Source organism: Portunus trituberculatus, chromosome 9 (assembly GCF_017591435.1).
Source record: "Portunus trituberculatus isolate SZX2019 chromosome 9, ASM1759143v1, whole genome shotgun sequence".
NCBI classification, from domain to species: Eukaryota; Metazoa; Arthropoda; class Malacostraca; order Decapoda; family Portunidae; genus Portunus; species Portunus trituberculatus.
In genome coordinates this window covers 5,994,420-6,010,000 of record NC_059263.1, presented here as the reverse complement: position 1 = coordinate 6,010,000, position 15,581 = coordinate 5,994,420, and the positions used below count along the sequence as shown (strand labels likewise).

General features: G+C 41.5%; 1 protein-coding gene across 2 annotated transcripts in view; it reads left to right on the top strand.

Moving 5' to 3' along the window:
* The window catches only part of LOC123501524 (transportin-1-like), a 33,722-nt gene that overhangs the window by 12,123 nt on the left and 6,018 nt on the right, over nt 1–15,581 (top strand). For both annotated transcript variants that reach the window (XM_045250384.1, XM_045250385.1), the window contains 13 exons: nt 5,272–5,415; nt 5,758–5,916; nt 6,638–6,829; nt 7,014–7,131; nt 7,378–7,580; nt 8,073–8,222; nt 8,464–8,625; nt 8,833–8,940; nt 9,322–9,480; nt 10,021–10,108; nt 10,719–10,817; nt 11,198–11,293; nt 13,904–13,979. In XM_045250384.1, coding sequence (XP_045106319.1) covers nt 5,272–5,415; nt 5,758–5,916; nt 6,638–6,829; nt 7,014–7,131; nt 7,378–7,580; nt 8,073–8,222; nt 8,464–8,625; nt 8,833–8,940; nt 9,322–9,480; nt 10,021–10,108; nt 10,719–10,817; nt 11,198–11,293; nt 13,904–13,979 — 1,754 coding nt within the window. The remainder of the gene's footprint in view (nt 1–5,271; nt 5,416–5,757; nt 5,917–6,637; nt 6,830–7,013; nt 7,132–7,377; nt 7,581–8,072; nt 8,223–8,463; nt 8,626–8,832; nt 8,941–9,321; nt 9,481–10,020; nt 10,109–10,718; nt 10,818–11,197; nt 11,294–13,903; nt 13,980–15,581) is intronic.

Below are 15,581 nucleotides of genomic sequence, written 5' to 3'. Positions count from 1 at the left end.
TATATGTTCATCACAACATATCATCATCATTTCTGACGTGCTGAACGATCACAGTTGAAGCAGGACATCGCGCTATTCAACGGGGGTAGCAAAACGATTACCCAACGCGGAAATGCGAGAGAATGAGGAAGGGAATAATGGAGCTTTGATTAATTCACACACTAACACACACACACACACACACCCGGTAGCTCAGTGGTTAGAGCGCTGGCTTCACAAGCCAGAGGATCGGGGTTCGATTCCCCGGCCGAGTGGAGATATTTGGGTGTGTCTCCTTTCACGTGTAGCCCCTGTTCACCTAGCAGTGAGTAGGGACGGGATGTAAATCGAGGAGTTGTGACCTTGTTGTCCCGGTGTGTGGTGTGTGCCTGGTCTCAGGCCTATCCGAAGATCGGAAATAATGAGCTCTGAACTCGTTCCGTAGGGTAACGTCTGGCTGTCTCGTCAGAGGCTGCAGCAGATCAAACAGTGAAACACACACACACACACACACACACAGACGGAGGAGGTAAGCTTTAGGTATTAGCATTATTCATGTTCTTTCGTGCGATGAAGATTTTTAATGCTATTTTTCATTTTTTAAGTTTTTTTTTTATTTTATCAGCCTTTGCAGTCACATGGGTTATTATTCCTTCCTCGTTTTCTTTCGTACATATATGTTTTGTCATCTGGCAGTGTTATATACGCAAGAATTATTGCCTAAACTTATGTGTGTCTTATATTTTACTTAGCTTCATGAATAGAATACATTTTGATGACAAGATTGCATTGGTAGTGCTGTCTTGCTCTGTGTGTGTGTGTGTGTGTGTGTGTGTGTGTGTGTGTGTTTAAAGGGGTAGGTGCAGTGTGTAGTGTGAGGTATTGACGTGGTAGTGGTGTTAGGTTGGTTACATTGTTAATAGAGTTGTTTTCGGCATGTCCAGTACCTAGGGGAAACTCACTCTCTCTCTCTCTCTCTCTCTCTCTCTCTCTCTCTCTCTCTCTCTCTCTCTCTCTCTCTCTCCCTCCCTGGCCCTTTAAACTGTACCCCAATCGTTCCCTCCTCTCCCCTCCCCTCCCTTTTCCTCCGACAGTACCCCTTTAAACTCCTCCTCCACTATTCCTCCTGCTCAGACATGTCGCATCTCCCCCCCTCCTTCTCTTACCTCTCCTCCATCCCCCTCCTACCTCTCCTCCATCCCCTCCTACTTCATCCACCCCAGTTTAAAGTCCTGTTATCTGGACACACCCCTTTCATCTCCTCCTTTCGTTATTCCTTTCATCTTATCAGCTTTCCCATCATTCCTTCCTTTTCATCACCTCTCCTTATGTGTTTCTTTTATCCAATTGCTTGCTTTACCTATTCCTTCCCCGCCCTCTTGACATTCCTCCTTAGTTTTCATCACTCCCCCCTAAGGAAGTGATTAGGGTAAGAATGATGCATGTCCGGGTAAGGGTGTTGAGTCAGAGGGAGGGAGAGAGAGGGAGAGGAGTGAAGGATGTGCTTGTGTTTTGTCACATTTTCCTGATTGATTAAAAATGTATTCCTGTCTTGACCTAGATTTTTAGAGACTAGTAGTAGTAGTAGTAATAGTATAGATAAAACACTTCTTCAGGTGATAATAGCTGTCTTTAAGTGGTGTCTGCTACTGTTCACTGGACTCTGCAATCTGTAATGATAACCACACACACTCATGCATAGATATCACCATCACTACCACCACCACTACCGTCGTCACTGTCTACTTGGGTATTGTGGATGCTTGAAAGGTTTACTGAAAGCTGGCAAGTTCAGTCTCATTTCTTGGAAACACACTAATGCTGGCAAAATGGCTAAGCTTGGATTTTATTTTCTCTTTCATGCAAGGGATTTTAAAAGGTGCTGGTCAATGGTAGAGCTAAAAAAGTGAAGGAAAGAAGTCTGGTTAGTTGATGGTCCATAAAAAGAGTCTAGTAAGGCTTAATTTTTATATCATGCAATAAATAGTGGTTATGTGGGCAAATTGTGGTAATAAGATATAGTTTAGAACATGAAAGGTTGTAATGGTGGCAAAGATAGTTATGTGCAGCAAGTAATAGCATGTAATAGTCAAGAGCAAGAGAGGTAGCGGTAGAATAAAATATCAGTGTGTTTTTGTGGAAAAGTGTTTGTGGGGTGGCAGTTCTCGTGGTGTTGGTTGTGGCGGGTAATGAATATCAATGAAGCACAAGCACAGGCAGTCAGCAGTGCACATAAAAGTGATGGAATAATAACAGGTGTGTGCATTACCTGAAATAAGCACTTTGGGGAGACTTTCATAACACAGGGGGGGGAATTAAATATGGTGGCAGGCTGGTGCTGGTCGTGAGAGTTAATGGTGTAATTTAAATATATTGCTGCTAGTTTTGTGTTTAGTTGAAATAATATAGATTTAGTTCATGAATATTTTGAGAGGTTATTGCAGTGGTTGCTGTAGGTGTTTATTGGGATAAGAAATAGGTATGCAGGGAAGTGCAGGTGATAAATACTGATGTGTTGTGCTAGCATGAACTCTATCCTCTTAGTAATGAAGGTAGATTGTAACTTCATTGTGCAACATGTGACGATAGATGAGCTTATTCCCTTGCTAACACTTCAAACTACAACTAGAGCACAGATTAAGAAAAATTTTATAACCACCACCATCACAACCCTCAAAGAAAAAAGGGAAAAAGAAAAAAAAAAATCAGTCACACGGGAACTTGCAACTCGGTATCCTAGAAATCATATACAACAACAAAAATATAAATAAATAGGGATTCTATGCTATATATATTTCAACAAGAGAGCGAACATCAGTAAAAAGAACCTAGACAAATCAATCTTGGGAGGTCACACAACACAGGACCATTACTATACTTCTACATATCGAGGAGGGAATAACAGTAGTGTGGGAACCGTGCACTGTTGTAGATGGGTGGTAACACAGAGGTAATGGTAGCCTGGTGTGAGAACTCTGAGGTGGTGACATGGTAATGACAGACCCATGGTGCACCAGGTAACAGTGCCTTGGTGTGTGTGTGAGTGTGTGTGTGTGTGTGTGTGTGTGTGTGTGTGTGTGTGTGTGTGTGTGTGTGTGTGTTCTGGCTCAGGTGGTAAATGCTGGCGGAGAAACATGTTGAGATGTGTGCAGGTGAGTCATGAATCATGGTGCCTTTTTTAGGTGGTGCGAGGAAGATGGCTGGATGAGCCACACACAAAAGGGGCTTATTTTTGTAACTTCCAAATATGTTATTGTAAATTTCTTCCCTTAATAATCCAGCTATATTCTCATAAATTTTTCCCTGATACATACATGTAAATGTGGCAACAGACTGTCCATGGCTCAGTGGAGAGAGAGAGAGAGAGAGAGAGAGAGAGAGAGAGAGAGAGAGAGAGAGAGAGAGCTGAACAATGAATACATAAAACAAAAGGAGGAAAAGGTGACAAATTAGTCAATAAATAAAAGAAACATGAAACTGCATGTTGCATACACACAGAGAAGAGAGAGAGAGAGAGAGAGAATATGCATGTAATATGGTCAACTTGTAGTAATTACAAAGTGTTCTAATAGTCACCATGAAGAGAAGTAGCAGGAATTAACATGAATGAGAGAGAGGGAGAGAGAGAGAGATTAACATTGGTGAGTGTGGTGATTGTGACATGGCTCCCTGGCTCCCTGTTTGAACTTGTCTGGTGGTGAGAGCCAATGGTAGAGAGCCACCTCCATCACCATCACCATCACCACACCCACTCAGACAGCCAGCAGAGCAGGAGGAGAATCACAGCTCTGAGATAAGAGATAGAAACACACTCCATTACACTCTCCTGGAGGGCTACCTATTCCTTTAGTGTCTCCTCTACCTGCTGTTTTTAGCCTCACATCTACCCCCAGCTGTCTGAAATGGGGTTAACACTTCAGTAACTCTGCTGGCTGTGTGGGTTTGTGTGTATAGGAAAGGTGTTGGTGGCTGCCTGGAGGAAGTTTACATTGGATATCACTCAGTAATCCCTCTTGTTTATCGGCACAACACACCTCAGCAGTTATCGTTAAGTTTGTCATGTCTGGTGTGTGGTGGTGCTCTGGTGGAGAAACGCATGTTCAAGCCTGTGCTGTGGGGACCCACACTTCGCCCACTCTTTCCTGTAGTAATCACAAGTGCCAGTGTTCATTACCTCGGTGATAGTAACTCCTTGGCCCTTCTGTAGCCTTGCTCTGCACGGTCTAAAGGAAGGTGTGTTGGTCTTTGCAATATATGCTGGTTGTATAGTACACCAGCTGTTGCTGCTGTGATGCTCTGAATGCTAACACAAGAAATAATTTGCTCGTTCTGCTTGAAACGCATTCATACACTGGATCATACGGGAAAGGTGTTGATGAGAACAGCATATGGTGGGTCTATGGTGGTCCAGCTGTTGGCAGTGTTGGAGGTGCAGTGAATAGCAAGGCAGCTGATTCACTGCTGCCTTATTTTACTGAGTACACCCAAACATACTGCAAGAGTCAAGATCAATAATATACTTGACTTTGGTGGCTCTCTTGTTACTTAGTTTTTTTGTTCATGAATTTGAGATTGTAATTGTGGTCTATTAAGCTACCCAGCTGTCTTATTTGTGTTGAGAGATTGAGGTGACTATCTGTCCCAGCAGCAGCTGTTCATCACTAATTTCTATTCGGAAGTGACCAGCTGTCTCTGTTTGTTCATCTTAAGCATCCAGCAATTGTCTCATCAGGTCCAAATATTTTTTAATTTGATAGTTTTTTGGTTGAGTATTCACCGCCATGAGTTCGATTGTGGTTGAGAGAGAGGTGCGGGTAGAGGCACATGTGGAAACTGACACTGTTAATGCCACGTGTGAGAAGGTGGAGGTCATGAGGAAGGTGGAAGTAAGCATAGATTTGGTCATTTACTGTGCTAATGTGACATTGTATTATTTTGAATTTTTATGATTTATGTTCCTTATCCAATGAAGGGAACTTACTTTTTTTTTCCTTATTTTTTCACATATTTAACTCTGATTTGTAATTTGTTATATGTTATCAATCTTCTGCCCAGTACCTGCCTAATGAAAGTTGGGCCTCTCAAGTGTATATGGGTGTGGCACCTCAGTGGGCCTTTCTTTTATTGTAATTTTTGTTGCCCTTACTGGTGCCTTTCCTACATAAAAATAAGAAAATAAATAAATGTATCTAATCTCTCTCTCGCTCTCTCTCTCTCTCTCTCTCTCTCTCGGTATCTTTTCTCCATCATGTATCCCAGTGTATTCTGTCACTCACTGCCTCTTCTCCACAGAACCTCTTCCACCTTGCAATGGATGATGATCCTGATGTGCGCAAAAATGTGTGCAGGGCGCTGGTGATGCTGCTTGACGCGCACATCTCCTCTCTCATCCCACACATGCACAACATCATCGAGTACATGATGATACGCACTCAGGTAGGTTTGCTAAGAGGAGTATGTGTTTGGAAGGTATTATGTATGTGTGTTGGGTGTAAATTTGGAAGTTTGTATGTCTAAATGGAGGAAGTAAGACTTATTTTATTTTATATGAGTGTTACTGTTAGGCTGCTCGCTTTATCTTGACTTACTGTTATTATTCCTCCATCACCAGCAATGTACGCTTACTATTTATTTATTTATTTTTATTATTTTATTTTTTATTTTTTTTATTGTATTTTATTTTATTTTTTCCCCTCAAACCAAAACAGTACCAGACACAAACACCACACGAACCTTCACTACTGTTGCCATTGCTTACCATTGTTCACTCATTCACAGGACCCTGATGAAAATGTGGCCCTGGAGGCCTGTGAGTTCTGGCTTTCCCTGGCTGAGCACCCCATCTGCAAGGAGGCCCTGAAGCCACACCTGCCCAAGTTGATCCCAATCCTGGTGCGAGGCATGAAGTACTCTGAGATTGACATTATCCTCCTGAAGGTGAGTTGAGATGTTGTGACATGTGTGTCAGCATCTTGATGTGAATGTAGGTGTGTTTATCAGCCACATAAAACATTATTGAAGTGTAGAACCAAAAGAGGCATTACTCTCAATTAGCACGCTCCTTAGATCCACCAAACGGGGCTTACGGGCCCACCAACTTTACCGGTTGGATATCGTTGGTGAATGAGTCATAAGTGTGCTAGACAATGCACCTCCTTCTGCCAGCCATCCCATCCCCCCTGTGACACTTGTGACTACCCCCATGGTGTGGTCCTGTCACCCTAAGTGGGGGGGTGACCGGCTGGTGCTGGGGACAAACTATCAACACACTAAAGTATTCTTAGATGACTTGTATTGTTTCTTCACTTATTTATTTAAAAATCAGTTTTTTGTCCTGTTTAGTGAAGCTGACATTGATTCTCGTATAAGGTTGCATCTGTGTAAGATTTTTTAGTGTACGAATGAAATTGGGTAATGTCAGACACCTATTTATTTACAAGTGAAAGTAGAAGAATTCTTCCACTTACCAGCACTTCATTCAACACCCAAGACTATTTACAACTTCACAATACTCACCATATCAGAATAGACTGAAACAGGACTCCATCATCCTCGGCTATACTTATCACCAGCACCATCACCGTAGCCGACATCCAATACCTTTTTACTTTATACTATACTTTAGCACCTCATCCGAATATCCTTACTACATCTCCAGGGTGATGTAGAGGAGGACGAAAGTGTGCCAGACCGCAGCGAGGACATCAAGCCACGCTTCCACAAGTCGCGCCACACCATCCGCCACGAGCCCATGGAGAATGGTGGCAGTGGAGGAGAGGAGTTTGCCGATGACGAGTCTGATGACGGACTGGATGATGACTCCTCCCTCTCTGATTGGAATTTGAGAAAGGTGCGACAAGTTTTGAGTTGTGTTTGGGATTTATTGAGTATATTTATTTTCTTCCTTAGTAGGCTAGGCATAAGTGTACCTGTATTTTTATCATGGCTGTGATTATTCTAGGTGCTGTCTTTATTTTCTACTGTTTGTCTTTTGGTGTGATGTTATATTGCAAACCATCCTTATACTCCCTCAGTGCTCTGCGGCGGCCCTGGATGTGTTGGCCAACGTGTTCCGAGAGGAGATGCTGCCAGTGATCCTTCCCATCCTTAAGGAGACATTGTTCCATCAGGAGTGGGAGATCAGGGAGTCTGGTGAGTGGTGGGGAGGAATGGCTGGCTGGTGACTTGTCCAAATAGTGAAGAATAACCTTTTTTTGGTTTTCAATGTCGAATGATATGATTCATAGTAGGTAATTTTCATGAGTGAGTTACTTTGATGAATTATGTTGATATTGAATGAGCAGACTTGAGATAAGTAGCTCAAGTGTTGGATAGTCAGGTTACTTTGTGTGAAGGTGTGTGGTGAGTAATTAAGACACACTTTCCTGCTTGTTTCAGGCATCCTGGCTCTGGGGGCCATTGCTGAGGGGTGCATGAATGGCATGACACAACACCTGCCGGAGCTAATTCCTTACCTAATCAGCTGCCTGCAACACAAGAAGGCTCTGGTGCGCTCCATCACCTGCTGGACACTCTCCCGCTACTGCCACTGGGCGGTGGTGCTGCCTGACCACACTTTCCTCAAGCCACTCATGTATGAGGTGAGCCCCATACTGTGTGTGTGTTTGTGTAAAGTGGAGGATTTTTGTTGATGTGACTGCTTTAGTAACTTTATAATTTGGTAAATGTTGGATTTTACAATGGAACGGTAAGATTTTGTAAGGTTTGAAAGATATGATCTGAAGTCAAGTCTAGATTAACATGTAAAAATCTGAGAAATGTAAGTGAACACGAGAAGGCATTATTATTAATTAGCACACTCCTTAGATCCACCAAATGGGGCTTTCGGGCCCACCAATTTTATCGGTTGGGTATCGTTGGTGAATGAGTCATAAGTGTGCCAGACAATGCACCTCCTTTTGCCAGCCATCCCACCCCTCCCTGACACTTAGTGATCACCCCATGGTGTGGTCCCGTCACTCTTAGTGGGGGGGGTGACCGGCTGGTGCTGGGGACAAATTTGGAAAACAGGAATAGGGGAGATTTGGAGCCTTGTTGGTGAGGCTGACCCCTTAACACACCATTCATTGCAGCTGCTGAAGTGTGTGTTGGACAGCAACAAGCGAGTACAGGAGGCTGCATGCTCAGCCTTTGCCACCCTGGAGGAGGAGGCATGCACTGAGCTTGTTCCTTACCTGGCAGACATCCTCAAGACTTTGGTGTTTGCATTCAAGAAATATCAGGTGGGTTGCTGATACTTGCTTTGCATCTCAGTAGTCTTAGTGCTGTCTGGGAATCGCCTGGAAATATTTTACCTTATTTTCTCCTGGAGCTATAATCCTGTGCTCTAGATATTGGCATATTAAGTAGTTTTTGGTACTCTCCATGTTCATCTTTCAAAAAACCAAGTCCACAATAAATATAAAATGTTTTCTCTGTATGATAAACAAATGTAACAAAATTTAATGCTGACATCCCTTCCAGGCCAAGAACCTCCTGATACTATATGATGCAATTGGCACACTGGCGGACTCTGTGGGCAACTACTTGAACAAGGAAGAGTACATACAGATGCTGATGCCACCACTCATTGAGAAGTGGAACATTCTCAAGGATGAAGACAAGGATCTTTTCCCTCTGCTTGAGGTGAGGTGGTGTCACTTGCATATCACCGTTAGTAGTGTTCTTGTATGCTTGTTTCCAGTTCATAGATAGTTATTAGTCCTAGTGTTCATTGGGGAGAAATATGCCATAATAATTGATTCATTATTATGCTTCCCATTTTCCTTTCACCCTCTTACATGTTGAGGAACCTCCATGATGAGATTAACAATAATTTCTGTCCCTTTGCAGTGTTTGTCGAGTGTTGCCACAGCCCTGCAGTCGGGCTTCCTGCCTTACTGCAGCCCTGTGTACCAACGATGTGTGTCTCTGGTGGAGCAGACCTTGAACCAGACCATGGTGAGTCCCTGCTGCCACACTGCATACCACACATTCTTGTTAAGGATGATGCTCTCTTATTTGGTTACATCTACACTTATTGTTTATTTATTTAAGTGTATTTTAATTGATTCACTTGGAATATATTTAAGATTTGATTTCATAGTTTCTTTTCATCAGTTTCACTTCCATACCAGATCCACACATTACCTTTCACCTATACTAAAACCATACTACTTTATTCTTTATCGTTTAATGTCCAGGGGAGTTGGATGTACGATGACTTTCCTTTCTTCTATCTTGTCCATTACATTCACGCTGGGCTCTTCTATCTGTTATCCAGAATAAACTCATCACATTTTCCTCTGTACTGAATCCTCACACTTACTTCCCTCCTCTCAGGCACATCAACAGAACCCAGGTCAGTTTGAAGCAGCCGACAAAGACTTCATGATTGTCTCCCTCGACCTTCTCTCTGGGCTGGCTGAGGGTCTCAATGGGCACGTAGGACAACTAGTCCAGCAGTCAAACATCATGCAGCTCCTCTATCAGGCCATGCAGGTGTGTAAAGAGCTCGCATGCCCTGCCCAGCTCCCGTCCTGTAGTAGCCATTAGTTTGCCGAGTAGTGGTTGAATTTGACAGTTTTAGTTTTGGTCTATCTGATTTTCATTTATTTTGTTGTTATTCATTGGGTGCAGGGAGTCTCACGCCCTTGTCTATATGTTTGAGTTGGTGACTTTGTGATTCCACATTGTGTGGTGGTGTATGTCTTGGAGTACAGAGGAAAGATTTAGTACTGCTGAGGTGGTTGGAAGGGAAGCGATAGAGGTGGACTCTAGGAATTTGGAAGTAGTACGTCACAGGAAATAGGGACAGACTCTCTGCACTCATTTTTTCATAGTTGTTGATGAACTAATCCAAGTTGTAGGCAAGTATAAAGCAAAGATGAGCAACCCCATTTCTAATAATTTTTTTTTTTATTTGTCTGCATTTTTATGTGCATTTTATTAGGAAATTGAACACTTTTTCTAGATAAAGATTAATTCCTTATCCACACCCTGGGAGCCAAGAAGTTCTAACCCCATGACAATTTCTAACAGGACCCCATGCCAGAGGTTAGACAAAGCTCATTTGCTCTGCTGGGTGACCTGACCAAAGCATGCTTCCAGTATGTCGCTCCATGTATATGTAAGTAGATGGTTGCAGTGTTCCCTTAGTTCATTTGACTTGGCTAATCCACCCAACCTGAGTGTACATGTATGTGTGTGTGTTTGTGTGGTGGGGGATAGATAACCAGAGTGTGTGGGTAGTGATTGCTAACATAACCAACTATGGAGTATTTGGGGAGAGAGAGAGAGAGAGAGAGAGAGAGAGAGAGAATTGGAGTATAGATTATTTGCACTTTATAAGACATGTTCAAATTTTATGACTGAATGGATCTTTATGCTATTTGCTGGCCAATACTGATGTTTCACTTGAAATATTTTAGGGGTAGTACATAAATATTTGGTCTCAGCCTCAGTTAGTTCTGTGAACATAAAACTATTTACTTTGTCTGATGGATATTTGTAGTAACATAACCTTCTCTCTTCTTCTTTCTTTTTGTCTTTCTCATTCACTTATTCCTTTGGTCTTGGTTCTTTTCTCCATTTTCAATGCTCATATTTATTACACTTCTTGCCCTCCTCAACACTCATATTGTCATACTCTTCATATTCTCTGCCTGTGTCATTCTCCACCTCATCCTTCATTCTTTTCTTCTTGCTTCTTTTCTCCATATTCCATTTCTTCTACACAGCTGAGTTTATGCCGATACTGGGCCAGAACCTTAACCCAGAGCTGATATCAGTCTGCAATAATGCCACCTGGGCCATCGGAGAGATCTCTGTCAAGCTTGGTGAGTGTGTGTGTGTGTGTGTGTGCGTGTATGCGTACATACGTACGTGTGTGTGTGCATGTGTGTTTGGACTGAAATGTAATGATTCACCTGTGTGCCCAGTCATCTCCCTACGTATAATTCTAACAAAAGTGATATGTTATCCTTTTTTTTTTATGGTAGCTGTCATTGGTTAAAGCTACCTCTGACTACTACTACTACTACTACTGTTACTACTTACAGTATACATAATAAGCATAGGAGTGGAGAAGTGGGATGTGAAGGGGGGAAGACAGACCTATGATACAGGTCTATGAGTTGACTGTACATCTGTTTGTGTGTGAGTCAGATGTGTAGTTCTGTTTACTATACTTGGCTGTTCTGCACCATCACCCTCATAGGTCCCGAGATGAGGGTGTACATCAACCTTGTGCTGACGGACCTCATCTTCATCATCAACAAGCCCAACACCCCCAAGACGCTGCTCGAGAACACAGGTAAGCCCTCCCTGTCCTCACCTGGCCCTCCCTCACACCCTTTCCCTCCTCCACAACCACCTCTCATGCCCCTTCCACAGCCCATCCCTTAACCCAACCCTGCCTCATCCTCCCTTTCTTCTTGTTGCAATATCAGTGACCCCCCACCTCCCTCTTCCCAATCATCTTGGTTTTGAATTAACAGTAGTTTATCAAGGCTTTTTGTGTCTGTATATACATACATTGAGTTATTTTTGCCTGGGAGGGGTCCTAGTCAATTCATTTAAGAAAAAAGCTGATTTACTGTTGGCATTCTTAAATTTTTTTATTAAATTGAATCAAAATTATCACAGTAAAGAGCATATTTATACATATGTAACTTATCTTTTCCCCATAAAAATTGCTTCCCAATCCACATTTATGTTATTTGTTGTATTGTAGTCTTTATGAGGCACAGATTCCATAGCAAGAGTGGCTGTTGCTAAATTAGGAATGGAAACTAACTTCAACATGAAAAGCATCTGACATTTTCCAATCGGAAATAATGAGAATTTCTTATAAAGGAGTATTTTTAGACAATCTTTTTTCAAATATGTTTCTTAGCAGTGTAAGGAAAACCTTGCATGTATTGTGAGCTCTTGATGAATTTCTGCTATTTTATGAGTGGTAACTTTCATGTCAAAAGATGTGTCATTGTGCTATCTGGTCCATTGTGTGAACCTGTGCCTCTTGAGGACTTTATTAAATCCACAGCCAAGGAAGGACAAGGTAGATCAGTCAGCTTAAACTGTCATTTGTGCTTGCAATGTTTCAAGACTATCTGTGTCCAAGCCTTGAGTCGGCAGGACAGCTGAATTTACTATTCCTGTTATGATTGGTCCATGCTGAGTCAAGGGGGATGAGCCACACTTCTCCGTCTTTGCTTTGCCCTTTGTCAGTCCCTCTTTTATGTAATACACTACAGTACATTGTGTGGAGTAATATATACCCTTTTAGTTACTACCAAACTTTGTCACACTACCTACACATACCTTCCTCATATTGGTCATTGCAACACTGGTAATCTCCTGCATTGTGATCATGTTGCATTGTCACATGATTACTGTTGTTGACATACACAGCACTGTTCTGTTACATTGTTATTACTTTTCTCCTTAAACTCCACCAAGATTATTATGATTATTATGTTTCTGTCGACATACTCTTGCCCTCTGTCTCCACTTCTCTCTTACAAATACTGTATACCTCATTCATAACAATCCAGTCCTCTCTCTCTCTCTCTCTTCCAACTTTATGTACTTAGAGTAACTTTAAGGATTTCATCTTTTTACATTCCACTGCTTTTATCCAGCTGTAGTGTATGCATTTTTCACTCTTATACTTTCCAGCTGATAAAATCATACTACTATACATGCCAGATCATCACTTTTACTTTCTTTTATTATTTTACTATTCATCCTTCATTACAGATCTCAAAGATTACATGCCACACTCTACAACTCATTATTCCACAATACAGCCCCTTCATCTAATGTCAGTGTGGTTTTCCCCAGTAGCTCCTCAGTTCCAGCATAGTACCTTGTGTTGCTGCTCAGTACTGCACTACCTTATCCTGGTTCACTGGGCAGGAAGGAGGTGGGGGCAGCATGGGCATGGCTCATCATTAAGGGACAGAGTTCTGGATTGATGGAAGATTTGAGTAGCACAGTAATTATCCCATTGGTATGAAATCTTAGGATGTACAAAGATTTTCACCGAACTCAATTTGGTTCTTGAAAATAAAACCAGATAGAAATAAAATAAAGAAGAAAGGAAATCAGTGCTAGTAACAATATTGTAAGTGATCCCATTGAGCCTGGCCTGCTGCTGCGCCTGCTTCCCGCCCCCCACACACAGTATGTCCTATGTAAGGTCATTTATTTACTAAACCTCATCAGTATGCCTTACAGAGTGGCCAGTTTGATGCTTGTTCTTTTAGAGAAGTACGTAATCCTCTTAGTCATTTCATGTACAGTACAGTACAGTGCCTGGCTGGGCTTCCGGGTCTGCCCCAAGGCTGGCTCGGGGCCCTACCCAGTGTAGGCAGCCTGCCCTGTAGCCTCAGACAGTTTTTTTTTTTTATTATTGTTTTTTTTTTTTTTTTTCCACTTATTTGACATTATTATGATTGCTATTATCATTATTATTGTTGTTGCCATTATTATTGCTATACTGATTATTTAAAGGTTGTGTCTCACTAGTTTGCAGTCTCCTTTTCAATGATTCACTTTGCATACTACACGAGGTATATTTGAGCAGTCCAGTTTATCATATAGATAGATACTTCTATATATATTACGTATATACATATTTATGCTGTTGATGTTTTAATGAGTAATTGATAATTTTGTATCATTATTATTGCCTTGTGTCACTCAGTTTCTCATTTTTATTATTATTATTATTAGTATTATTATTAGTACTCTTATCATTATTATTATCATTATCACTTATTATTATTATTATTATTGTTATTGTTATTATTATTATTATTATTATTGTTACCAATCTCCCCCATGGTTTGTTATTATCATTATGTCATGGTTTTCTTTCTTCTTTTCTTTTTTTCCTGGGTGTTGCTGTGCTCTTTAGCCATAACAATTGGACGCCTAGGCTATGTGTGTCCCAATGAAGTGGCTCCCCTCTTGCAACAGTTTATCAGGCAGTGGTGTGTAAACCCTCAGTTTTCAGTTGTATCTTCCATTTTAGCATTGATCTCCACAGTTCAGTGTTTACAATATACTACTACAACTACTACTACTATTACCATCATATTTTTATTATTATTATTATTATTATATTATTATTATTATTATTACAACACTTACTAATCCATTAATTTGATTTTTTACATAATGTCTCACATTGAAGAAAAATTAAAGTCAAAAGTAAATTTTTTCAAGTCAGTAAATTTATAATAGTTCTTTCAAACACTTTTTTTTTTATTTAAAAAAATTTTTTTTTTGGCATATTTAACTCATGTAGCACCAGGCTGGGCTAAGGGGTAGGACGTGGGGGCTGCAGGGCTGACGGCGGGGCACACCGGGGCCTGTCACTATCCCTGGCAGATGTGTTTACCTGTGTGACTCTTGTGGTCACATGGATACTCACACTGACATGAGAGAGAAAGAGTGAGAGAGCGAGAGTGAAAGAATGGGGAAGAGACAACCCTAGCCTTGCCCCGCCCTGCCCCGCCCCCACGCCTACTGCCCCGGCCTGAGCCCCCCACACAGGTAGTCAGCTCAAGGTGTGGGTGGAGTGTTAGCACCTGGTCTTGCCGCACATCCCTCCTCCAGCCCCTCACAGTCTCCTCGCTCCCTCCCCTGCCTCCTGTCACTCCTGGCCATCCCCAAGAGTCTGGCCACTGACATGTTCCCAGGGTGCGGCCAGGCCAGGTGTCGGCACGCCTGGCTCTGCCTAGTCCAGTAGTGGTTGTGTGTGTGTGTGGTTCTCTCCCTCTAGTAATATTTTAGCTGTAATTCTTCCTGATAGAGAACTCACAGTGGTATTGTCCAATTTTTTTTCTAAATTTCTTTTTATGAGTTTACATTCAGATTTTGTGATATTTCCATTGGAGAATTTTCAAATTTTTGATTCATTAGTTTGAATTTGCATTATTTGGAACAAAATTTTATTAACTTTAGTTTATAGTCCTTAGATTTAGTAGTAATATTTTGTTACGTATGTGTGTATGTTTTTGTTGATTTACCCCTGCTTCCTTCCCATCTGCCCTTTTCTCTGTGTGTGTGTGTGTGTGTGTGTGTGTGTGTGTGTGTGTGTTGGAATATGCAAGATAGTCTGGGGTAGAGAAGAGAAAGAGTGAACGTGAGAAACTGTGGTTGTATTTCTGTGTGTGTGTGTGTGTGTGTGTGTGTGTATAAATGTGAATGTGAGGTTCACCTGATGCCATGTTCCTTCACTCCCTTACTCCCTCCCTGCCTTAATTGTTTGCTGCAGTGTTGAGTGGCACCTCCCTGTAAAAACAATAACTCCCTGCATAAAATATTTTTTGATTATTTGTATTTTTATACCACTCTGGCTTCACTTAATGTCACTGTTTTAAAAAGAAGTATTATGTGTGTAAACCTGCTTGGAAGTGTTTTCCATCCCAGTTCTTCATCCCTTCTTGTTTTTATTTCCTCCTAAAAACCCTTATTTTTATATTCTGTTTTATTTTATCCCTGCCTACCTTGTCTTATCACTTATATCCATTGTTTATTTAGTTTCAATGATCTCTGATTCTCTACTCTTGTTTTTTTCTCTCTCTCCA